At 36.0% G+C, this 26,491-nt stretch overlaps 2 protein-coding genes across 6 annotated transcripts in view; one reads left to right on the forward strand and one right to left on the reverse strand.

Moving 5' to 3' along the window:
* PTPN13 (protein tyrosine phosphatase non-receptor type 13) overlaps positions 1-26,491 on the reverse strand; it is a 204,684-nt gene that overhangs the window by 40,437 nt on the left and 137,756 nt on the right. For 2 of the 5 annotated variants that reach the window (XM_045997255.1, XM_045997253.1), the window contains 10 exons: positions 25,418-25,600; positions 22,265-22,427; positions 17,332-17,749; positions 17,097-17,194; positions 15,514-15,570; positions 7,358-7,447; positions 6,930-7,037; positions 6,403-6,534; positions 2,330-2,793; positions 1,136-1,282 (listed from right to left, as the gene is read on the reverse strand). In XM_045997255.1, the coding sequence (XP_045853211.1) occupies positions 1,136-1,282; positions 2,330-2,793; positions 6,403-6,534; positions 6,930-7,037; positions 7,358-7,447; positions 15,514-15,570; positions 17,097-17,194; positions 17,332-17,749; positions 22,265-22,427; positions 25,418-25,600 (1,860 nt within the window). The remainder of the gene's footprint in view (positions 1-1,135; positions 1,283-2,329; positions 2,794-6,402; positions 6,535-6,929; positions 7,038-7,357; positions 7,448-15,513; positions 15,571-17,096; positions 17,195-17,331; positions 17,750-22,264; positions 22,428-25,417; positions 25,601-26,491) is intronic. The other 3 variants (XM_045997254.1, XM_045997257.1, XM_045997256.1) reach the window with 3 other exon arrangements.
* Positions 8,230-8,532, forward strand: LOC123932530 (60S ribosomal protein L39-like). Its single transcript, XM_045990819.1, has one exon. The coding sequence runs from the start codon at positions 8,230-8,232 to the stop codon at positions 8,530-8,532; it is 303 nt and encodes a 100-aa protein (XP_045846775.1).

The following is a 26,491-nucleotide window of genomic DNA, read 5'->3' on the forward strand; positions in this document are numbered from 1 at the left end:
AGTTCCTCAGCCAAAGCAGCAGCACCTCAGCACATGCAATTAATTCAAAACCCAAGAATATTTCTAGCCAGGTTTTCCAAATGTAAAGCAGTTACTCTTTAGAAAAACTCTTTACTCAGAAAACAACATGCTGGGTCTTGAGTATATGAATTGCTCTCCCTTTGTAAGTCTACATCATGCATTATGAGCAAGCAGAAAGCAAAATCCATCCATGCAAAATTAGTATGAGAACATGACTGTCAGAAAAGAACAACATATAGAGTAATTTACTTCAGATCATATGTGCTAAACTGCAACTTGCAAATCTATGAGTCAAGGAACTTTTTTTTTTAAATTTTAAAAGGCTTTGGTAGGTTAGTTTTGTTACACTGTAAATGAGACTTAATGAGTAGATTCTCCATCTCTTGTGAATGCACAGGTTTTAGCTCCCTTCACAACAGGAAGATAATAAAATTCTGAAGAAATCAAGGGCAAGAGGTGAAGAGTTACAATATTTTAAAAAGTGCTTGAAAATTAGGTTTTCTTTTTGACTTCTATATGCTAATAGTGCCATTTCTACCATGTTTTGAAATGGCTTTTCCTAACTAACAATATCCTTTAAATGTTATAAAGATAAATAAATAAACAATTTAGAATTAGTAGACTAGAATTCTGAAGTATTTTCATTAAGTAGCCTATGCTTATATTTAAATACTGTAAAAGTACATCTGTTCCTTGGGAACCTCTAATTTTAACATACTAGTCATGTTTACAATTAGGATATATTATGGGGAGAAAGGGCATGTAAATACACATTAGAATTTATTTATGATGTAGGTTAAAGTATGTTACCCGATGTTCATGCAGAAGTGTCAAACGTATGTAAAACATACTTATAAATTTTATATTTTCTTAGTCTTGTATTCAGATTAAGCATTATGAAATCTATGTAGCTTAAGTAAGGAGGATTTGTCTAATTTCTTTTAAACCACAGGAAAAAGGCACTAGCACACAGCTTTTTAAAAAAGTTTTAAGATACAATTTCAATTTGTAATCTGGGAAATTATTTGACAGGTTTCCCTTCAGAAGCAAAATAAATTGATAAGCTGGCATACAATAGGCTGCTGGAAATGGAGAAGAGAAAACATTTGAAAACCTTGTCAAACAGTACCGTGACACTTATCCCCAAGCTGTTATCATTTTTAGCCAGTTCAACCTCAAAGATATCTCCAGGTTTAGGAGGTGATGAAGAAAAAGTTTTAAAATTCATTTTGTTGGATGTATTCATTGAGGAGGAAGATTCCTTAACAAAGAAAAACAAACAAAAGGATTTCTTGTTAGAGTCAAAATGAATTACTACTGGAAGATCAATATATGTTTTTTGGAAAAATTAAGGAAAGCAAGATATTAAGGGATAGACTAAATTCAAAGATCATGAGGGCTGGAAGCCATCTCAGAGATCACCTAATCCAATGCCTTTATATTTTATGGTTGAGGAAATTGAGGTCTAGAAATTAAAGGGCTTGCTTCAGGTCAAACAGCTAGATAAGGCAGAGTGAAGCCCAGAATCCAGTTCAAACCTGGCTTTTACATAATCCTTGTCCAATGTTTTTTTATGCTCTCACATTCAGAAAATATTTCTATTTCCTTAAAAATCAATATATATCAAGCAGCAGCTTTCAAGTGGGACCTGTAAGATGAAGGGGCTTCATGATTACTTTGGTTACATTTACAAATCCAATATAAACAGAGGCACAACAGCTAAGCCCCATTTGTAAGGGCATAACCCTCTTATGCAGAATGTTGCTTCCTCTGTGAATCAAGAGCTTAAGGTTCTTTTCTGAATCCGCTTGTGAATGTGAGTTTACATTCACATCATTTCTAGGAAATGAGCAATTCTGTATGTTGTTGTTCTTATTATTATCCTATGTTCAGAACTTCAGAAGAATTTAGGCTATCCACATAGTCAACTGCCCATTATACGAACTGTTTAGGAACAACTATTCCCGATATTAAGTTCTTATTGATATAAATATTAAGTATGCAAGAGACAAACAATCTGTAGAAAATAATCATAACCTGATTATTCATTCCTTTCCCAACTTCCAGGTTGCAAGTATCCAGTATCATAGCCATTTTAGAGTTAGTATTCAAAGCTGCTAATTGTCTGAAAGTTAGCATCAAATGCAGTAGCAGTTAGTAACACAGGACATAAACTATTCCTCCTTTCCAGAATAAGGTAAGCCGTTTATAGTAGGTTATTTCCCTCTGTAATATATTCGCTGTTGTTTGCTTTATTTAATGAAAAACAACAACAACAACAAACCCAGATATTCAAATTAAACTATGCCTTTTTTGGTGTTTGATGATCCTGACTGCTCGAATAAGTAGCTTCATCCATGTCTGAATCTCCGTGGTCGGAGTAATCTGTTGCATCAGAAATGCCTGTTTTTTTCGTTTTGCCTCGGTTACTGTCCGTAGCAGTCCTCTTTTTCTCAGTGGTTTTGGATATCACCGAAGGGGAAGGGCTGCCGCGCTGTGTTTCCTGCCAGGTTCGGTCACCTGCAGGGCTGGCAAAGAAACCATTGACCTGGCTCTGGGACAAGCTGGCACTTTCAGTCCTGGAATCCTGAGAACTCAGGCTTCCTTCCCGCAGGCCCCCAGACAGCCCAAAAGAGCTCTCTGAGATGTGCCTTGGGGTACCCTGTGGCCAGCGGTGATCCTCAGAAGAATCTATAGCACTGTCTTGCATGTAGGAAGGTTTCTTTATGTAGTTTTTCATGCCATTGGCCATGTGCACAGGAGTAGAAGGCACTAGAAGTCAAAATCCATCAAGGGGAATAACAGGTTAGTGACACACATGCCTGTGCTTACATACCTGCACAGTGTTTCTTAATGATCGCGAAAGGATTTTACAGCGTAACGTATTCATAACACCTGATCTGGGGCCTGGAGCCAAAATGAGGACCTGACAAATGTCGCAGGTGCTATTTCCTTTGCCCCTTCTTTTGGTCATTTCTGTTGCATCTTCTATAAAAGTGCATACCCCCCCTTGCCTTAACTCCCCCTTTCCATTCTCCAATACCTATTTCAAGTCAGTCTCCTCTATGAAGATTTCGATTCCCTAACTAGAAATAATCTGAGTCATCAAAACTCCTTGCTCCTTATTTAATGGCTATTTATTTACTTTTTTTGTATTGTCCTTCCAGACTGCATTTTTTAGACTCCAAATAATTATCAAGGCAACCCCAAATTCCTTATATATATGGTTCTTATCAAGAGCCACCTAAAGCTTTCCTAAGTAAGACACAAATCAAAGATTTCAGGAAAAAAAATTACAGTTGTAAATTTATAAAAAATTAAAAGTTCTTTGTGAGCAAGTGAAACCAAGGAAAATTTGAAAGAGGAATGAGCAACTGGAGAGAAAATGTTTGCAAAAATAACAAAAAATAATCGATTATCCCTAACAAAAAATTTCTAAAAGTAAGAAAGAGATTTATAACTCCTTAAAACTTAAACTTCATACCCTTAAAACAAGGGTATGAAAGGTAGATTGGAAATTTGGAGTGAAATACAAATCACAAGTATATGAAAAGATACTCTCATGTTGCTCAGGGATGTGCAGTTTAATGCAGTTTTCTAGCTCTGTGGCTGATGTAAATGAGAATGACTGATAATTTCTCACACCACTATTGGTGTGAGAAGAGCACTGTCACATGTACATGGCTGACTAAACATTAATAAAACTTGGGCAATAGATAGCACTTGTCGAAAATTCAAATGGGCATATGCAATCTACTTCTAAGTGTCTAACCTCTAGGAATATGTACATTTGCCAGTGGTGTATATACAAGTGTGTTTGTTGGAAATCACATTTATAAAAGAATTATAGCTAACCTGGATATACAGTAAAAGAAAAACATTACATTTTGATGCACCCATGACATGAAATATATCGCCACATGAAAAAAGTGTATATTCATGATGTTTAGAATATAGAGTATGCAACTTGCAAATTGATATTTAGATAAAAAAAAAAAGTGTATATGTGTGTGTGTGTGTGTGTGTGTGTGTGTGTGTGTATAAACAAGAGGCAGTATTTTTCCCCTCCAAATTTATCTCTAATATACAGAGAATGACAAAGATATCAAAGAGTTTCCCTAGAGAATGGGGATAAGGGAACTTTTACTTTTTACTTCATTGATTTCTGTATAAATTGGATTTATTTTAACTAACTAGTATGTATTCTATAACTTTAAATATATTAGCAAACAAAGAAAAATAAAAACCTTTCCCTTTGGTGGTTGATACTTGAGACGGAAAGCCCAAGTTATATACTGGCAATGTTCTAGGTTCTTTGAGTTTTATTTCAAGTTACGCTACAGTATAGCTAAACATATGGTAAGATAAATCTAGCTTTCTGAAGTAACAGTTTCACAGAACTATACTTTAACATTATGCTTTTAACTTTTATTAAGAATGACTAGTAAAGGAGTGCCTGGGTGGCTCAGTGGGTTAAAGCCTCTGCCTTCAGCTCAGGTCATGATCCCAGGGTCCTGGGATCGAGCCCCGAATCTGGCTCTCTGCTCAGCAGGGAGCCTGCTTCCTCCTCTCACTATGCCTGTCTCTCTTAAAAAAAAAAAAAAAAAAAAAGAATGAATAGTAAAAAATAAAATAACCACATGGAAGTCTGCTAAAAAGAAAAGATTTATTGGTCCCTACACTAGGTGAAGTTTCTCTGCTAAATGCTCTCAGTACCTTGGACTTCTTCTTAACATTTATCATAGTCAAAATGAGACATTTGTTTAGCTGGTTGTTCAATATTTGCCTTCCCTGATAAAGTGTAAGTCCCATGAGGCTACCAAAGTTTGTGTCCTGCACATCACAGGCATTCAGTAAACATTTGTTGAACAAATGAATGCATTTTATATAAAATATCTATTGAAAAGAAAATCAAGAGGGGAATCCCTTTGAGCTTTATTTAGGTGGAAAATGAGTTTCTTCTGAATTTATATGCTTCTTTTGCTAAAAAAGGGTGAATAAAAGATCCCAATTTTTTTTCCTTTTTTTTTTTTTTTTGGTTTTGGCTGCTTGAAACTACCTTTTCAAATGTAATCATCTTCCTCTGCCTAAGATGATAGGGCTACAATTAGATTATAAGGCTCTTTTGGGCAGTGATGCTGTTTTCTATTTGTTGTGTTTGTTCAAGTAACAAGTACTGAAAACATTATTTATATATGTACCTATTTTGTATACACACACACACTATATACACACACACACACACACACTACTTAGTGAATAAAAGAAACTGCAGTCAAAATAACTCATCTGTATACAACCTGAGAAAGTTTTATGTCACAACATATGGTAAAAAATGTTTTCTTTTTGTTTTTTTTTTGTATCTTAATTGTCTGAAATTATGCCAAAAATCCACTATCTAAACTTGTTTTACAGGTAACATTGAAATATTCTTTTACATATTTCTCAGTATCTTTGGGATGAAGGTAACTCGCACATAATTAGCGCTACAATGTTTTTGAAAAATACTGTTAAAAATGACAACTAAAACTCACATTTAAGTGCTTAATAGGTACCAGGCAATGTGCTAATTCTTTACATATATTATCTCATTTAATTTTCAAAACCTATAAGATAAGCACTTCTGTATTCAGCATATGATATATGAGTGGATTGAGGTTTAGCAAATTCAAGTGATTTGCTGGGGGTATACAGTATTAAGTAGTGGAGACAGAATCTGACCCTAGACTTTGGAGCTCTTCCCACTGCACGTGCTGTGTGTCCTTCTCTCACAAACACCGCCTCACTATTGCAGCCCCCGAACAACTCTGTGCAAGGTAGACAAGGCAGAGCCAAGATCACTGTCTCATCCTTAGTGAAAAACAACCAGGGCTCAAACTCAAGTCATCTCATCTTGGCCAAGGGCCTTTTCTGCCACAACATGCTAATGGCAGGAATTATGAGACATGATGGTATGGTCTTGTTTTAAAATTTCTGATGTTTTTATCTTTTTATTTTTTACAGTCTTGTTTAGGTTAGGACTTCATAGATAACAATTACATAATTATATTAACTAGACAAGGGTAAAGAGTTTTATTTCTGATTGAGCCTAGGAAGGGATGGAATGCAGCAAGTACTCAGGATTTACTTAAGTGACATCAATTTGCACAACAAATCCACTTTTATGCATAGAGGACTGAAGATGAATGAGATAGAAAATCTCAGAAGTGATGAATGAAAAGTTACACTAATGTATAATATTAAACAGAGCTACATATATTAAATTTTCAGGAAGGAAATAAGGACCTTAAAACCACCTGGAGCTTTAATCCAATCCATGATATGGAAGTACTTGTGAAAAGTGAAACAGAATACACAGCTAAGAAACATCCAAAACATTACCTTTGGGTATCTTCTCTTTTGGCTGAGAGATAACAAGAGTCACATCCTCAGGAGCTTTTTGCAAAATTTCAATCGCAGCATGGTGGCTGACCCCCTCGAGACTCACACTATTCACAGATATCAAACGGTCTCCTGTAAAAACAGACAATCCAGTATTTTCTTTCTTTTTTTTTTTTTTAAGATTTTATTTATTCATTTGACAGACAGAGATCACAAGTAGACAGAGAGGCAGGCAGAGAGAGGGGGAAGCAGTCTCCCTGCCAAACAGAGAACCCCATGTGGGACTCGATCCCAGGACCTGAAATCATGACCCGAGCTGAAGGCAGCGGCTTTAACCCACTGAGCCACCCAGACACCCGACAAGCCCGTATTTTCAAAAACAAAGAGGAATTCATGCTAAGTCTTAGAAATGCTACTGCCGACATTATTTTCCACTATCTTTGTTTTCCCCGAGTTCTACTTTAGCCATCTGTGCAAATTCATACCTGTCAATTAAGTACTTAGGAAATCACCTAAATGTGAAGTACCTGGCTTTAAGCATCCATCCAAGTCAGCTGGGCCTCCAGGGGTAACTGAACTAATAAATACACCTAGATCCAGTCTTCCCATCTTCTCTCCACCAATGATTTGAAATCCTGTGAAACAACACATTTGAGAAAGACCCTGATGACACTGGTGCTCAAGGACGGTGAGCAGTCTCTCTGACGCAGAGAAGTGCAGAGATTCTCAGGTCAGATATGATCAGTAAGTAACACATGTGAAATGGGACTGTTGAATTCGGTAGAAGTTTTGCTTCTGAGCATTTCATCTTTCACATTTCCTGACTAGGTGGGTGGGGTGAAGGGGCTGTGGGGAGGCAACCAGAGTCTTGATCCGTGGTGGGCTGGTGCCTGAATGCCACTGTTAGACTACAGAATTTGAACCCTTACTCCCTTGAAGATTCTCAGTGACTTACCTAAGCCATACTTCGCATCTTTTTTCAGGTTCACCAAGGTGATCTCCCTTTCTGGTGAAGATACTATGCTCCATCTTTTGTGTAGCACATCTATTGGAAAAGTATAATGTTAAGATAAAAGAAACATAACACCCTCAGGCATTAAGACCATCTGCTTGTCCCAATTTAAATGTTAATAAAATTCATTAATAGATTACTTGGTCACTTTCAAGTAATATTACGCCATCATCTTGTATATTGAATGTGACTGATAGTCCACAAAAGGACTGATTATCATCACATGGTTCAATATGTGACTATCATGCCACTGACATCATCATGTTAATTCCTCATAAATGATTCCCTGTGAAATAAATATATTTCAGGCACAAATGAGCAAATAACTCTCAAGAGTTTAATAAATGATTTGAGCAGGTTTACTCAGCTAGTACAGGCAAGAGCCGAACCTTAAACTTAAGTTTTCTGACACTGTTTTTCTGTTACATCACAGGTGACTTCCTGAATTTGACAATGCTCACTATATTAAGAATTTTCCAGTAACTAGTGGTTCACATTTTTACTTGCAATGAATAAAATATTCACGGTCAGTTGTATGGCAAAACAGCAACAAGAGGAAAATGCATTTACTTTTAAAAATCCTGTTAATAATGACTTGGCTAGCACATTTATGTTCTCAAAGGACTTTTATCTACTTATTTGTGGAGCAATCTTATGAGTTAGGTACGAGATTTAAATTACAACTTTGCAGATGGAGAATAACGGTTCATGACTTGTTCAACATTACAGCTAGTATCACTCCCAGTAAAATGCCTTTAGTCAGGCTTTCTCTTTTTCGCCGCCATCCTGCTATGTGTGGCTGACCGTTTCTCGCCATGTCTTCTCACAAGACTTTCAGAATAAAGCGCTTCCCAGCCAAGAGACAAAAGCAGAATCGTCCCATTCCCCAGTGGATTCAGACAAAAACTGGTAATAAAATCAGGTACAACTCCATGAGGAGGTGCTGGAGAAGAACAAGGCTGGGTCTAGAAGGCGTCACACATCATGAGATGACACACCTGACTGGCACACATATTTACTTAAGTTGCGTGAAGATCATGTGTTCTATCCTGTCACTCTGTAAACATCCTTCCTACCTTTTGGCTCTAAGAAAAAAAAAAGCCGTAGTCAGTACTTGATAAATGCTAGTTACATAAATTGAGGGAATGTTAACATCAGAGCTAGAATTTACTTTTCTTATTTCCACTGAGGGCTTTTTTTTTTTTTTTGAGTAGGTTGATCATTCACAAATATCATCTAAATTAAAGGTGATAATTAAATTAAATAAATAATTAAAATTAAATAATTTAATTTAAATTAAAATTTAAATTAAATTATTTAATTTTAAATAATTTAATTTTATATATTAATATTTTTATCAATATAAATAATAGTAATATTATTTTAATTAAATTAATTATTTTAATTAAATGAATAATATTAATATTAATATTTAATTAAATAAAAACGTAATTTAAATAATAATTTAAATAAAATAAAATTTAAATTTAAATTAAATTTAATTTAAAAATTAAATAAAATTAAATAAATATGCTACTTAAGTGTCATGTTAATAAAATTACTTCATTTACTTAGCAATCTGAGCAATGTGAACACACACACACACACACACACACACACACACACATTCTTTCACCTCTATCTATTAGGGGCTGAATTGTGTCCTTTTACCCCCACCCCCAAATTTATATGTTGAACCCCTGACTCTTAGTACCTCAGAACTTAACTGTATTTGGAGATAGATTAAGAAATAATTAACATGAGTTCTTTAAGGCAAATCCTAATCCAGTAGGACTGGTGTCCTTATAAGAGGGAATTTGAATACTGACATGTGCGTGCCTGTGGGCACACAGAGGGAGGACCATGAAGACAGAGGGAGAAGACTGCCATCTACAAGCTAAGGAGAGAGGTCACAGAAGAAATCAATGCTGCCAACATCTTGATCTCAGACTTCTAGCATCCAGAACTGTGAGAAAATAAATTTCCGTTCTTTCTAGCCTCCAGAATTGTGAGAAAATAAATTTCTGTTCTAGCCTCCAGAACTGTGAGAAAATAAATTTCCGTTCTTTAAGTCACCCAGTCTGTGGGACTGTGTTTTAGCAGCGCTAGCACATTAATATACTTATTAATATCAATTATAATTCGATAGTTCCAACTGGTTTGTGTGAGAATGGTGGTACTGATGGTAGATGAATAAACACATTAGGGAAGATAATTTCTATAAAGGAAACTTTCAAATTAATCTCTACATAGTTCTTAAGCATACTGTAGCTTTTCGAAAATTATAGATTATTTGCCAACATATGACTATCTGTGGATATAAAATTGTATGAAAAAGTTATAAATAGTAATTTTGTTACATAACATGTATTAATGCTTAAATGATGCAAATGTGATACTTCATATTCTAGAAGTAAACCACTTTAATACCAGAAAAAAAAAACAGGAATCATTTGCTCTCTCGAGTAAATTAACTTTATCCCTTATGCAAGTTGGCTAGCTCTCTGTAGCATACATGTCCCTATTTCATTGTTTCTTTTTGCCTAAAACTTAGTTATAATCAATAAGAGTAGTAATAGTTCAGTATTTCTAATTAATTTATAAGATTTATAAGGGGTTCAACATATAAATTTGGGGGTGGGGGTAAAGGGACACAATTCAGCCCCTAAAGATAGAGGTGAAAGAATGTGTGTGTGTGTGTGTGTGTGTGTTCATATTGCTCAGATTGCTAAGTAAATGAAGTAAATGGACAATGGTGTGAAAGACCATTGCATGTGTATATATATATATGTATATACATACATACACATACATATAAGAATAAAGTCCATGAATTAGTTATGCCTAGCTTAATATCATCTTTTATCCTAAAATAGACCATAAAATACTTTTGCCCGAAAATAGACAAGTATCTCTAATTTTTAACTCAGACGAACAAAATACAACAGGACAAACCCATAAAATAAAGTGAAACAAATAAAAGGATAAGGTTAGGTTAAGTATTAAACGTATAGTTTTATCCCCATTGTGAAGACAAGCTCCCTTTGCTTTATGCAAAGTGTTTTTGCCCTCAATTATAAAACTGCTCAATAGTCTTAATGTGCCTAGAGTACCTATAACAAGTGAAAGGTATGGATTCAAATATAAAATCCCATTTTCTTTTCCAATGTATGTACTAACAATATCGGTTATTTATCTTTCTTATTTGGCTAGTGTGTGTGTGTGTGTGTGTGTGTGTGTGTGTGTGTGTGTGTGTGTGTTGAACAGGTATTTCCCAGGTAAACATTACTAGAATATGTATATAAAATACACACACTAAAGGTGCACTCTTTTTATGTACTTGTGTCTGGAAGCAACAGATGCAGCTCTCTGCAGTCAAGGATTCTCCAGTAGGATTTGCGTAATCATTCAGTTGATTACTTTTTCATCCTTCAAATGTTGACTGAACAACTTTCCTGTCAAAGTCCCTCACTAGGCAATTTGGGAAAATAAAATGAGATAATATATATATGAAAGTTGGTGCATAGTAAATGTGAGCTTGAGAATCAGTCCGGCTACAAGAGTGAAGTCCTAGCCTGAGTGATGGAAATGTTACCACAGTCAATGAAACAGCTGCATTACAAAAGGCATGATGAGTCAGGCCAGTTAAACAGGAGAGGCTTCTTCCTGCCAGAAATGAAGACTTCCAGGAAACGGGGTAGGATTTTAGTAAGTGGATTATGGAGATGGTTATACAGCAATATAAGGTATTAGCAAAGGCTGAGATGGAAAGAAGTAGAAAGGGTCCTGGAGAAATGTCACAGATCAGTTTGGCTGGAGGACAAGACTTGAGTAGGGCGGAGATAAATATCCTTTTGGAAAGGGGGCTGTGTGCACCCATTCTTTTTAACAGGGTTGTCCTCCTCTGCACCCCCACCGATATACAGTAAGATACTAATGTGAGCATAGAAAGAAGGCAGGACGGCGTGCAGCTGTGTTTCTCCACAGTGCTGTGCACATGCCCAGTTTCTGTCTGTATTCTATATGTATTCTCCTCATGTAGATGCCCAAAATACTTTCCCCTTGGTAAAAAAAAAAAAAAAAAAAAAAAAGACAGGAGGAAGTATCTGAGGTAAATAGCACAGGACAACTCAAGTAAACTGAAAGAAATGAATAGAATTTATGAATCTGAAAGTAAGGCAGCCAGGTATTTTAAGTACCAAGACATTTCCGAGTTATTTGTATTATTATATAAAAACAAGTTTTAATATTGAAGGAGTACATATTTTTAAATCCTAAAAAGGATTTTCTTTCTTTTCCCATTACTATACTCTAGAAACACAGAAAATTCTACGAACATTTTAAAGTGAAAAGGAGCTTCAACTTCAAATGTCCACTTCTTTAAGTAGCATATGCTGGTGTCATTCCCAATAATGTTTACCTGGGAAATATCTTTAGAATAATTGCTAAATGTAAACTTTAGAAAATGTAAACCCTCTCTGCATTAGATACATTTGTTTCACTGTTGCCTTTCTCATCTCTCTTAAGGTTCATGTGGGCATATATAGTCCCTGACTAAAATAACTGTACATACTAATGAAAGATAGATCTACGATTAAACTAAATTTCCTACTAAGACCTTATTTCTGATAAGGCCAAGTCATGTAATCAATCTGAGTATGAGACAACAAGAAAAACTGATTTTATTGGTTACAGATATAGGTCCTTTCCAAGTGTCAGACAGCTCCGTGCTACCCAATCTATGAGGAACTGGACTGTAGGTGAAGACGACTCTGGATAAATCCATCAGTCATTCCAGGGGAAAAGGCCCATTTCAAATCTTGGAGATGATGGGTCAGCAGCACCATATTAATATAAAAACAAAGATAGGTATTTTTCATTATTATACTACCTAATATACTAACTGCTCCAATAGTAGGGAAAGGGGGATAATAATGGAAATGTCAGTGTTTTATTTCTGTGCCAGCACTAATTAGTTGAATAAATTGGGGCCACATAACATCTCTGGGACTTATTAAACTCACCCATAGAATGTAAAGGCTTGGTTTGAATACACTTTTTTTTTTTAAATTTTTTAGGGTACTGCTTTATTTTATTTATTATTATTTTTTAAAAATTTTTATAAACATATAATTAATGTATTTATATCCCCAGGGGTACAGGTCTGTGTTGAATACACTTTAAAGTTCCTTTCAGTTTCAATTTAGTTGACTCTATGTTTTGCTTCTGGTCAATTCCTGTGTCTGGTGAAACCTTCTGTGAGCACTTTGGGCTTCAATTTTTATTATAATTTTCAACTTTGTATGTATTCTAATTAGGACTCACATGGAAAAATCTAGCATTAACATTACACTTGTCCTTGACATCTGACTAAACAAAGTGTTTTAAAATCTGCTTATGTAACATTTTATTACTTGGAATAGAGGTTGAACACAAGGACAATAATCAGTCTTAATATTGGGGAAAATAGCTTATTTCAGTGTCTGTACCAGGTTACTCTGCTCGAATAACCTACTTTACATGAGCTTTTTGTTTTGTGCATCTTTTTTTTTTTTTAAAGAATGACTACAGGGCCCATTATACACCTACCCCAAAAACCCCCACAACAGATGGCCAACACACAGGAAAAGATAACTGATCAATATTGCTAATTTTCAAAGAAATGCAGATCTGAAAAATAAAAAAAAAATTTTTTTTTGAAGATTAGAATACACTGAATGTCCTTGCATACAAATATGAGAGATCTTCCCTATGGGTTGAAAGGCCAGTGAATGCAATATTCTAATCTCCAAAATGACTTAGGGATTCTTAAAGTAAGTGTATGTACCAAAGAGTCGTGCATCTCATTTTTAAAAGTCCAGTGTTTGACCCCATTTTTATGGTTTGGATAGGAAGGAAGGTAATAAATTTAGCTAAGAGTTACTTTTCAGTTTTATAGTAATCCTGATTTATAGTAAAACAAGAAACACTGAAAACCAATTTTACATAATTGTTGCATCAGTTCTACATTTTCTTTTTTTGGTTTTTACTCTCTTGGGAAGAAGAATTATAAGACATGTGTGTGTATTTTTTAAAGATGAAGAACTTTTTTTTTGAAATCACAATCAGAGGTTTGTAATCCTTTCTATATCTCTGTCTTATTAGAAGATTCATGTCTTTTTTTCTTTTACCTTCTTTGTCAATTTTCACCTTATTTAAGGGTCTCTGAAAGTCACAAAATGTTAAGATTGAATTTTATTTGTTGGTTCTTATATTAAATGGTGAATAATTCAGTATTAACTGATGCTAAGTTCTAATTGTCTTCTAATAATCCTGACCAGCAAGGAAGATCACTGAAATTAGATAAGAAGTCCTATATTTGATTCATGGGCAAGTAATTTAATTTTTGGATACTCAGTTACCTTATTTGGAAAAATGTGTTTGCCATGTTCTTTTGTATGAATTTTGGACTTGATTCTCAACAGAGCACTAAGTCAGGACTAGATGAGCAGATTCTAAGAGAACTTTGAAGAACAAACTTGTCTGCAAGCCAACTGGTGTACACCTCCACAGGAAGGTGGGTCCTTAGCTGGGGACCCTAACCTCAGAAGATGAGGTTTCTGAAGGGTTAAACAGAGCAACTACCCTGCACATTTTGCTCATTTGGTGTCTACTGCAAAATTCATATTCTTTTCCATCAGAACCTAGGTTTAAACACATTTCAGGTTCTTGTCTTTTTTTAGGTCATTATCCAGCTTCTTTCAAAAGATCAGCTTGGAGAAACAATACCTACAAATGATTAGGCATTATTATGCTAGGACACAGTCTAAAGAGTAAACTAGAGTATGGGCTCGGGAAACACAGATCATGTGTTCAAATCATGGCTCCAGCACTTGCCAGTTCCTTGACATTCTGTACAACTCAACCTCTCTATGCTTTGGTTTCTCATTTGTGAAAAGGAAATAATATTACTACCTGCCTCATAGGATTGTTGTGGGAATTAAATGAGGGATTAAACATAAAGCACTTAGAACACTGTCTGGCACATATAAGCACTCAGTAACTATTAGTCAAAATTTTTACCAGTATGTACTTGTTAAAATTGAGCTATTTTGGACACAGAGGTATTCTAAACTCAGACCATGTAAGACATTTGGTCACTGTAAACTATATATGATGGTCTTAGTAACTTTTTTAAAAAAAGATTTTACTTTTTTATTTGACAGAGAGAGAGCATAAGTAGGCAGAGAAAGCGGCAGGCAGAGGGAGAGGGAGAAGTGGGCTCCCCACTAAGCAGAGAGCCCGATGTGGGGCTCGATCCCAGGAGCCCGGGATCATGACCTGAGCCAAAGGCAGACGCTTAACTGAATGAGCCATCTAGGCACCCCCAAATTCTTTTTTTAAAAGAAGATCTGAGAGAGAGTGCACCCATGCACAAGTGGGGGGAGGGGCAATGGGAGAGGGAGAGAATCTCAAGATGACTCTGCCCTAAGCATGGAGCTGCATACCGGTTTGATCCCAGGACCCATGAGATCATGACCTGAGCTGAAACCAAGAGTTGGTTGTTCAACTGACTGAGCCACCCAGGCGCCCCTTCAAATTCTTTCTATAATATTTAGGATAAGACTTGGAGCTAGTCCCTATTTAGTTCTCCAGCATTACTCTGGCCCCACGTATCTCCATACTGAGACTCTTGCAGTTCCCTGAATCTGTTACCCTCTCACTTGAACCCCTGTCTGATTACACTATGACCTTGTTCTGGAATGCATACCCACAACATTCTGTTTGAATTTTCTCCTTTTATCTCAAGAGCCACCTCAAGCATCCTCAGTTAAAACTCTTTTTAGTCAAGATTATCTTCCACCTGAATGACTATCTTATTAGCTCTCCAGATGTCCTTATTTATAATCCATCATTTCTCTAGTTCATCATCTAGTCTACATCACAGGTCCCATCACATCACCATGGTGCTGAAAATCCCAACTCTCCTTTGACAACAGAGTAAGACCTAAAATTCTTCAAATGGAATTGAAGACTCTTCAATATTATGTCCAAGACTATCTCATAAGGTACAAGAGAAAAGTATGATGGAAAGGAGGGGAAACATTTTGTAAACCTACCATTTTCTTTTAAGAGTACTTGGGATGAAGAATTTCCAGAACTATGCAAAGTCATTCCTGTGGCATAAATTAAATTATTAGACAGTTTATAAAATGGTCAGTAATTTCTGTTAAATCATAAAAATCAATAAAACATTAAGGTGGCAACATTTTTATAAAAATTTACAATCAGAAAAATGTTTTCCCAAAATGGGCTTATGTATCAGCTTGTTTTGCAGAATAAACTTAAACACAAATGTATTGTTTCTGGCAATGACATTTCGATATGTCAAATATGAAATGATGAAACTGAAATGAGTTTTAAAAGCATTTGTTCAAATGTTAAAAGAAAATTTAATATTCAGTAAGAATGAGTAACCTTAATCAAAAATAAATGCAGAAAATAAATTTTCTTTCATGAGTGAGTTTTAGTCTGTGTTTTTCAATGAAACATTTACTATTCTACATCTGATATGTGCTGGATTTTTATATAGACAAAAGCATTTCTAATGAAAATAGCTTAGAATCTACAAGGGATTCCATTATATATGAATACATTTTGAAAAGTATTTTCTAAAAGATTGAACTAGTGTCTTCTTAGGCTATTTTCAACATACAGAGTGGTGACCTATAAGGAGAAATCTTGCCTTTTATCTCTTTACGGTTTTTCACCAATTCAATTTAAGTTGATGCTGGTGTTATCTCTAAAAGCTGTGGAAGCCCACACTGATAATGTAATGTTGCTTTCTGTAAAGATGTTTTGACTTCATTTACTAAACAGATCTTCAACCCAACTACAGATAAAAAAGTATTTTTTAACTTTGTGTAATTAGGGTTAAATGATCAAATGTTGGTCTAAGTGAGAGTTAACAAGTATTACTTGTTAAATAGCAGCAGAAGAGGGCGTTCTTCTTGTTCTCTTTTGTCTCCCCAGCTGCTCCTATTCCGAGTAGTCATTCACACCTCTGTGCTTAAATATCTACTCCTCTGAAAGAGTTCAGTTGCATTTCCCTTTCACGATGCATTAAGCAACAGGAAACCTGAACTATTTATCTTATAAGATAGTATGTGCTTAAAACTTCTATAGTTAAATACTTAAGATGCCCCAGCTAGATGGGAGAATTGGAAAAAAACTTAAAATCAACTAAGAATTTCTACCTACCAAACATAGCTCATTTCATAAAATTATCTGGTTTGAGATATAACTGCATTCCTGCTAAGCTGAAAGTACCCTAAATAAACCTTTCTTTAAAAAATACAGAATGAGTGGAGCCCACTCCCACAAGCTCGTATGGAAAATCCAAAGGAAGGCTGTCCAAAGCCATGGTACCAGACTGTCTGGGTTCTCTCAGTACGACCGTCACAGTTTTTAACTGTGACCAAGAGAAAATGAAATAACAGTCTGTGCCTTGAAGTAATCACCTGGTAATTCAGCTTTTGATTTGACTTGGTGCATTTTAAGTAGCCTAAAATTTCATATTCATAAGCAGTTTTGGCAATTAGGACATCAGATAAAAATAATATATTGGTCACTAACATTATTTCGTTCATTTCACTATGAGCATGAGGTACGGGAGAAAGAAGGTAAGCTTGTTTATGCTGACCTATAACATATGCTTGCCCCGGGTCTTCAAAGGATGAGGAGTCTGATTCCTGTTTCCTCCTTTCAGGACTTCTATTTAAACTTGCAACAGACTTTGAACTAAAGAGGGAAAAGGAAGGTAGGAGGGGAATGTGTCAATGTAAAAAAATATGGTGAAAATAATAAAACGTCAAAACAAAAACATATGTATGAAATGTAGAATTTTCACATATGTATCTGGGTAATTATGTTCTTACTTATTAAGTTTTGTGAATCCTGCCAAAGATTCTGTATCAGATCTCGCCATCTGGTGTAATGGTTTTCCTACCAACTCCGCAATGCTCTGTGGTGGGGATTCCATGTTAACAGTGACATTTTTCCGATGAGGGTAGAGAGAGGCCTGACTGAGATCGTGGTATGATTTACTCATCCCTCTAGGCTTTTCCTCCCATGAAGCTTTGTCACTCTTCTCTTTTGCACTGTTTTGCAATGGCTGGTAAAGCGACAGCTCTGAGCAGGAGAGCCTCTTCAGAATCTCAGCTTGAACTGACAGAGGTCGAACGGCAAGTTTGTTCAGGGTGCTGCTGGCCAGACTGCCAGTGCTGATTGCTCGTCCCATATTAAATCCTCTAATGGACTCCGCTTGGAGATTCAGGCTCCTAAACGAAGCTCTCTCTACAAGGAAATAGGATGGCTTTACACGATGGAAACACCGCAGTACCTTTATGAGAAGCGTTAGTTCAATAAATAAAATACAGCATGCACTTTTTATTGTTTTGACTGCCAACATAAGTAGCAGCTTTCCAAGTGGGGCAATTGAAGATCAGAAAAAGTTGCTGGGTTTTCAAACCACCTCTCCATCCTTGTAGCTCTCTTGCAGCCAGGGCCTGGTCAGCATTTCCGACCTCATCTAATGAATCCTGAGCATCTAATAAGGTTTGGGCTTCGGGCTTGCTCAGTCCAAATTCCCACTTCCGGGTTTCAGTTAAAAATGAAAAGAGCATTTCACACAGAAATTTCAACCCCAGTGGTGTCTCGGCTAAAATGCCTGCAAGCCAAGGATGGGGAGAGGGAGAGCTGGAGCCTGGAAAGGCTAACGTGAAAAGGAAGCTACACAGAGAAGAATGTTGCCCAGAGAAAAAGTTCTTGAGTACTACTATATTTTTTAAAGCTCATGGCAGATTGTGATGGTTGTGCCACCCTGTGAATATACTGAAATCCACTGAATTGTATGCTTTCAGGGGCAAACTATAGAGCATGGGAATTATGTCTCAATAAAACTGTTACCAAAAAAAGAAGAAAAAAAGCTTTTACAGAAAATTATTTCAAAATTTTATTTTTTCAGTGTTCCAGGATTCATTGTTTATGCACCACACCCAGTGCCAGAAAATGATTTTTTTTTTTTTTTGATATTTCATTACTATGCCAAACTCACCTTCCCACTTGGTTGACTTTTCATGATTTAACTGAGGCACAAGAGCCATGGGAGAGTCAAGTATTACGTGCCTTCTTTCATTTTATTGGTTTCAGTTAATAAGCAGGATCAAGGAGCAGGGGTTCTGATTATGCTTAAATTCCTTTCACTCCTAATACACACCCAAAGTCTTTTAGAGGCTCAATTTAGAGATACTCTATGACAAACGCTTAGCTTCCTCTATTTTGTGAGAGCCAATGTCATGGCAATATTTGAGGCTATCAACCAAAAGCACAGTATCACAGAATTTTAGCCTCAAAATCCTTTCAAGTAAATAAAGGGCCAGGAACACAACATTTCAAATGATTTAGTTCATGCATTGGTAATCCACCTTCCAAGGTACTCCCCATTTGGTACCTTCATGGAAAGTACCAACCCTATGTTGCACACTATAAGGAATACAGCTTGACCACTATGTAAAACGGCTGCAAAAACTTCCTTAAAAAAAAAAAAAAGGCATATGTTGTTGACTTAGATCTTTAGATTCTGTTTCATTTACATTCTAATTCCCAGGAGGGTTAATAAATTAATAGTTTATGTCAGGCATAAAGAGATAGGAAAACACTGAAGATTTTTAAAATGCATCAGAATGAAGTTTAAATAAACATGTTTTGTCAACATGGAAATTCAATGTCCTTTCACAGAATTGGAAGTGGACACCAAATTAAAACATTTTAGAATAAAAATAAGATATTGGTTTAAAAATACCCAGAATGATCTTTAGCTTAAAATACAGTTTTATTAGAGCAGATCACATGATTTTTATTTTCTTTTGCTTTGAGAGCAGACTGTAATCAAAGATGCAAAACTGAGTCTTACACAGATTCAACTACCAGGAAATGCCTTTATACCCTACAGGTTTCTTCACCATTAAGGAAGATGTAGACCACACTTTGGTAGAAAAAGAGATGTTTTGTAAACATACCCAAGATTATGCTAGACGAATCCATTCACAGCCTAGTCCTGGGAAAGACTTAAAATGCTGCATATATTCATTGGATGGGAGCATAAACTATCATTTATCTGATCTATCGTTCATCCCTTTCACCTGGAAAGGACTCCAGTATGGATTGCCAGGACGGGAAAGGACATTAGACTGAGTCTACATCCTCATACTAATGTTTCAGCTTTGAACTCAAAGGTTGGCTGTTCTACATGGCATCTGCCATCCACACTACCTAACCTCTGCTTGTGCTATCATTCAGTACTTTGTAAAGTTTGGTATTTCTTTCTATCATCAACTTAACTGTATGCTCTTTTGAGGACAGCGATTTCATTGATTTCTGTTATTTCACAGCACTCAGCATCATCTCTTCCAAGTAGTAAGTGCTCAATAAATGATTATTAATCTAAATTTCATTCTATGCAAATTAGTTTTTTGAAAACTCATCAAATAAAAATTAAGAGATCAGGGCTCCAGTCTCATTTAACCTCTATGAGGTTAGGTGAGACACTGTGCTTTGACTCTGTTTTCTCATCAGTAAAATTTGGGACTAAAAGGCCTCTAGGATTCTAGCACCAACATTCTCTGATGCTAAAGAAGTAACATACATTTGTTAACCCATCAACCTCCTATGGACAACACTGGTTATTTTCACTTGTCTAGTACAGATAGGTAAGTAGGCAGGTAGTTCCTTCTAAGCCGTTAGAACCAAAAAAAAAATAAATAATAATTCCTTTAAAGGTTTAACAAAATTTGGGAAAAGATGTAGATAATACCGTCTTAAAGTGCTTTCACATATGAGTTCAAGGATACACAGCTGTTGTGTTCCTTGGCGCAAACCTGTGAGATACATAGGGTATTCCCACTTTGGATGAGGAAAATGAGACTCCTAGAAATCAGTTACTTTCCTATGGGGTCATTATATTACTACTACTATTTCTATTAGTGGTAGTGGTGGTAAAACAATGTTGATGATGGTGAAGATAACAATAATGAATATTTATTCAATACTTACTCTGTGCCAGGCACCTTGAAGGGGCTTACATGTATGAAGTCATTTAATCTTCACAACAACCTCATGATATAGGTATTATCATTATGACTATCATTTTACAGATAAGAACTAAGGTAGAGTTTAAGTGCCTGCCCAAGGTTTCAGAGCTTATAAGTAATAGAGCAAGGTTTGGATCCCGACAGTCTGATTCCAGAGTTCACGCTGTTAACTAACTACTATTTTGTTCTTCAGTATAAGAAATGCTGAGGAAGAAAGGCTGGCTTTGTAGTTCTGTCTTCTGATTTTTTTCATAATAACACATTATACCACATCTGTAAGGACGCAACCTTCAATTGTATAATTTTGGTTTGTTATTGACTAGAGTATTAGACCAAGTAGGAATACTGATAGCTCTAAAAAGTTTGATATTTCACTGCACTTTTAAAATATGCAAGAGCATACAATTTTTTAGCAGAGCAAAGTAGGTAAAGCAAAGAAATAATGAGATTACTTTACAGCAGTAGTTACCATATTCTAGCATGCATAAAAGTCGTTACTGAAGAAAACCTGTTAAAATGCAGATTCCAGGGACCCAATACCCAAAGATAGTGATTCACCAAGTTTTAGGTAGGTTTCTGGAATCTTCATTTTTAATAAGCATATATCCCTACCGTCTTAGCTCTGAAAGGCTGAGAAACATCTAGTCGTAGGCTGACATCACCCCAGTGTGATCCAACGGGGAATACATTTTTTTGGTAAGATTTCAGGATGTGAGAAAGTTTGGATACAGAATTCATAGGACTCTGCTGCACAAGGTCATCAGTGTTATTCCATTAAATTTAAAAATCTAATTCTTCAGAGTATTTCACAGAAGTTTACAAGAATTTACTATACTGAACTAGACTTTGTATAACTTTAATCTCTACATGTGGTGTTCCAGAGTAAGCTTTAAGTATTTCAGTTCTGTTGGAGAGATATATATTTTTAAAATTTTAATTAATTAATAAATTAATTTTCTTTGGGAGATATATTTTTTAGAGCTGAATTAGTTTCTTCTGCTGGTTCATTTTCAAAAGGAACTGAAGCATTTGATTGATGCTTGAGCATTGATACTGGGTATGCGGGTTACTGATTTCAGTGTCTGAAGAGGGACTCACTCAAGTAAAAGTAACAGGTGGGAAATCTGCCCCCCCAAACCATTACAGTATGTAACTTCACTGTCCTGGGTGCACACTCCCCTTGCCCCCTACCTCATTTCTTGTGTTTTTTACCCTCACCTGGAAACCCCTTCCATTTATCTTAGTTACTTTTGTCCTTCCAATTCCAGTTCAAGTGTCAACACTGCAATATTCTGGCCTCTGATCTCCCCCTCTCTTACTGCAGGTCATGTAGTCTGTATGATCTAATCTGTTATTAAAACCTGGACCCTCTAAGGTGTATTATTGCTTCATGCACATTGGTTTTACCTTCCCCAAAAGTATGTAATTCTACTATGAGTAGAGACTATGACCCATATGTCATATTTACATCAGTTAGCTTCATGATTTGCACGAAATAGACATTTCAAAAGGTACTCCCTGACTGATCTGGGGGGCTGTTTTCAAAATGAACATGAAGTTGAAATCCCAGCTTCATGTGTGGCACCTTTAAAAAGTTGACTTAGTCATTTAACATCTATATACCTTGTAATGTTCATCCTTGACACGGAAAGTCTTTTAAAATTTGTGGCAAAAACCAAGCTTGCACCCTGATCATCTGGCACAATGTGTTTCTCCTTACCAATATCCTGGGCATCTTGGTTGCTCTGTCTTGCTCTCATCTGCAGCTGGAACTTATGCTGGGAAGAGCAGAGGTGGAGCAGGTACTGGCAAACCTTACTGCTGTCTGTCTGGAAAGCATGTTTTATTCCATCCGATGTATTTTGCAGTGTGATTTTCTTTTTCTACAATATTAATCAGGGGTGTTGATAATTAGGATGCTTTCCTACCACATGACTGAATTCTGTAACCAATAATTAGTAAGTACAGATATTATTTTTATTTTTCATTTAACACTCATTAAGCATGAGCGTTGCTTGACCTGCATCCAATATAAATACAGAAAAATAGGACCCTGTTATTATAACAGATTCAGCAAATAAATCAAATTAATATCCCCTGTCACTTTCAAATATTATAGCTTAAATCAGACAGTATACAAGCTACCAGCAAGGGAAAAATTTCTTTTAATGAGATTATTGATATTTTTACTATATTGCAACGTTTGCAAACACCGTAACTATTTGAAAAAGACATTACAAAAATATATTCTTCTTGGGTACGAAAATGAAGTTCAAAAAAATTGATTTATTGATATATAAGAGCTATTATTCTGCCAAAAAGAATCTTGATGGCCTGAAGCCTGGTATGGAAATTGTGAGAAGTTAAAAGAAAATGTGAGAATAGAGAGTCACTGGGTAACATGGCTGCTGGAATGAGAGATAAAACACATCAATATTTAGAGACTGAGGGATTCTTGCATTCAAATTCAGGGGAAACAGGAGAGCCACCAATTAGTGTTATCTCTTCTATGTTTCTTGAGAAATAAACGTGTCTTGTGTAAGAGGGCATCCCAAAATGTTGCAACCTCTGGGGTGAGGCTTGCAGATGATGTGTATGTCTTAAAAGACTAGCATTCGGCATGCTAGGAATCTAAGACTAATGTCTCTGGAGGATTACTTAAGTCCAATTAGGTTTTACTCTAGCTCTTGGCTGCTTCTACTGTGCAAATTATTCCCTCTACTCATGTCCCTTGTCTTCAAATGCAGAAACATTTGGTGATGTTCACAAATGACACAATAACAGAGTATTACTCAAACTTCAATTGTGCAGGTGTCTTCTTCATAATTTCTGGTCTTGTTAAACTACAAATTTTTAAACTGAATTTGTTTATATAAATTCACTAAAACTTTATATCAAAACTATAAATAGAAAACCACTATGCCATAAATAGAATCCAGGTATTAAAAATATGTAATCAGGGGTGCCCAGGTCACTCAGTTGGTTAAGCACCTGCCTTCAGCTCAGGTCATGATCCCAGAATCCTGGGATCGAGTCCTGCATGGGGCTCCCTGTTAAGCAGGGTGTCCGCTTCTCTCTCTCCCTCTGCCCCTGGCCCCTGCTCATGCTCTCTCTCTCTAGCTTAAATAAATAAATAAATAAATAAATAAATAAAATCTTTTAAAAAGTATATGTAATCAATGCAGTATAAGCAAAATAAGGTTATTAAATTCTAGCTGGATATGTTGCCAATGAAATCTCTGGAACCCCGTTCTCTCTTTCTTAAAAAAGGAAATTAGCAAGTATTAAAGTGGAATTAAAGACTCAGTAGCACCAAACTAGTACCTTGACTAGTAGTAGCATACCTGAAACAGTTGGGGAATTTTTTTTTCCAAACAAACATAACCACTGTCAAGTAATTCCCTAGGATATTGTTCTCCAAAGTTGTAAAGCTGTACATGTTTGAAACAAATTATAAGAATATTCTAAGTGTTTACTGAAAAACTGGACAAGAAATGTGTCCAAGGGAATTCAGTTGTGAGAGATGAGAAAAGGCGAAGGAGGGTGGCATTTCCATCTCCCCGGAGGCTAGTGGTGGTGGGGGGAAAGGAAGGTTTAAAAGGGCTCTGTGTTGGAGAAGGAAGTTCGGGATAAACAAGTTTTGTTAAACACAAGAACAGTCTGCGTGGGAATGTGATCTCTATTACTGGAGATCTTTAAAAATGAGCTAATCACAGCTAGTTCTACATATGGCAGGGCTGGTGTGCTAGCTTGGCAAACAACAGAGAGCTGAATGCTAGATCAAATGCTATTTGATTTGTTGCCTTTTCTAAATCGGTCCAAATTAGATTTGTAGTTAATTAATCTAAGCTTTCCTTCAGATATTTGCTCTGCCAGCATTTCCACTGGGGAGGGTAAATTATACCAGGGCAATTTCCTGGTCTGGACAATCTTGGGAAGATGAGGCTGTCTGGGCTTTCCTGAGAGAACACATTATTACCTGGTAATCTTAGTGGTACCTCTGGGTTTCACAGGAAACCAACCAACTAACCATCAAGTCTAGAACTGATTTCAAAGGTCTCTAGGTTGAAAATTAACCAGAGTAAGTTGGGACCTTGAGATTGGTATCCTTATAAACAGTGTTCTAGTGGGACTGTATTTTAGCCCAAATGTGGGATCTAGTAGTCCTTAGAGATCTCAGTAGTCCTTGCATACCATTAGAAAAACAAATACACATCTTAACATATTTTTTTATTCACCTCTGGGGCTTCCCAATTGCATTTCAATGTTCAGAACTTCAGCGACTTCCAAAATCAAAATATGCCTTTATGGCTTACTATCTTTCGTAAACATGCTATTCTACAACTTTATCTCCACATGGAGTATACATTAAAACTTAAAACTACAGAAAGTTCTGGGACATTAAAAAATTTTTTTAGTTCATAAAATCCAATAAATCTCTGGACTGCTGAAATTCAAACATAGTTGCTGTGAGGGCGCCACTATTGAGCTAGACAAAATTTACTAGGGTTAAAATAATTATTTTTAAATATATATTAGAGAGATTTCTCCATGTGAGAAGTTAGTAACCCAGAATAGGTTCTGAATTAATAGAAAGTCAACTTGGTTGTAATTTAACTAAGTTAATTGAGCGTGTAACCAGCTAGGAATGTATACTATTCTTTTAAAAATCACTTCCTGATAAAACTAAGACCAAATAAAAATCTCAGTAATACTTCCTACAACTGAGAAGAGTTAAATATTATTAAAATGTATTAGCCCTACTGAATAGAAGAATCTAAAGTTTACTTAGGGGTAATCAATTAATAGGTTACATTTGAAACTGACGACATGTATTTTAAAATATAATGAAAAGGAGTTTAAATGGACATACGGAAAAAGAAATCTTCTTGGTTTCCCTCCATGGAAAGCGAAGGACCAGTGTGCGAACTCCATTGTGAACCTCAAACACAAGGACACCTTTAGAACAGACTCCAAGCAATATTCCAGTTTGTGACTTTTTCTCAGGGTGCACTCGATGAAAATGAACTCCATATTCTGTCAGTCTTTGGCATACCTGTTGGAACAATAGCACATCATAGCAATGTACCTTGGTAGAAAGTGACAAAGATATAGAAAGTTGTACCACTGTAGTTTGATATGGAAAGGAGAGTCTTTTCAACAAATGGTGCTGAGGGGTGCCTGGGTGGCTCAGTCATTAAGCGTCTGCCTTCGGCTCAGGTCATGATCCCAGGGTCCTGGGATCCAGCCCTGATAGGCGGGAAACCTGCTTCTCCCTCTCCCACTCCCGCTGCTTGTGTTCCCTCTCTCGCTGTCTCTCTCAGTCAAATAAATATATAAAACTAAACAAAAGAAAACAAATGGTGCCGAAACAAATGGGTATTCACAGGTAAGAAAATGAATCTTGACCCCTATTACACCGAATATATGAAAATTAACCCCAAACGGGTCATAGACCTAAACACAGGAACTACAACCATGAAGTTTAGAAAATCTTTATGGGTATGGATTTGAAAGAGATTTCTTTGTGGGACATAAAAAACATGAACTATAGAATAAAAAATTGGTAAACTGAAACATTTGCTCTTCAAAAGTGATAAGAAATATAAATGCAATGGGATGCCTGGGTGGCTCAGTCAGTTAAGTGTCTGACTCTTGATTTCAGCTCAGGTCCTGATCTCAGGGTTGCGAGATCAAGCCCTGCTCTGTGCTCAGTGGGGAGTGTGCTGCTTAAGATTCTCTCTCTTACCCTCTTAATCTCCCTCTCTAAAAACAAACAAAAAAAACCCCAAAAAACTACATACTGGGAGATAAACATATTATATATCTGAGAAAGGAACTGTACCCAGAACATATAGAAAACATGTATTTCTTAGCAATAAGGAGACACATAACCAGATACAAAGATGAGCAAAAGATTTTTTTTTTTAAAGATTTTATTTATTTA

The sequence above is a fragment of the Meles meles genome, chromosome 2, assembly GCF_922984935.1.
Source record: "Meles meles chromosome 2, mMelMel3.1 paternal haplotype, whole genome shotgun sequence".
NCBI lineage: Eukaryota > Metazoa > Chordata > Mammalia > Carnivora > Mustelidae > Meles > Meles meles.

What these genes read in the sequence shown, in the direction of transcription:
- LOC123932530 (XM_045990819.1), top strand. Translation starts at nt 8,230, where the DNA reads ATGTCTTCTCACAAGACTTTCAGAATAAAGCGCTTCCCAGCCAAGAGA.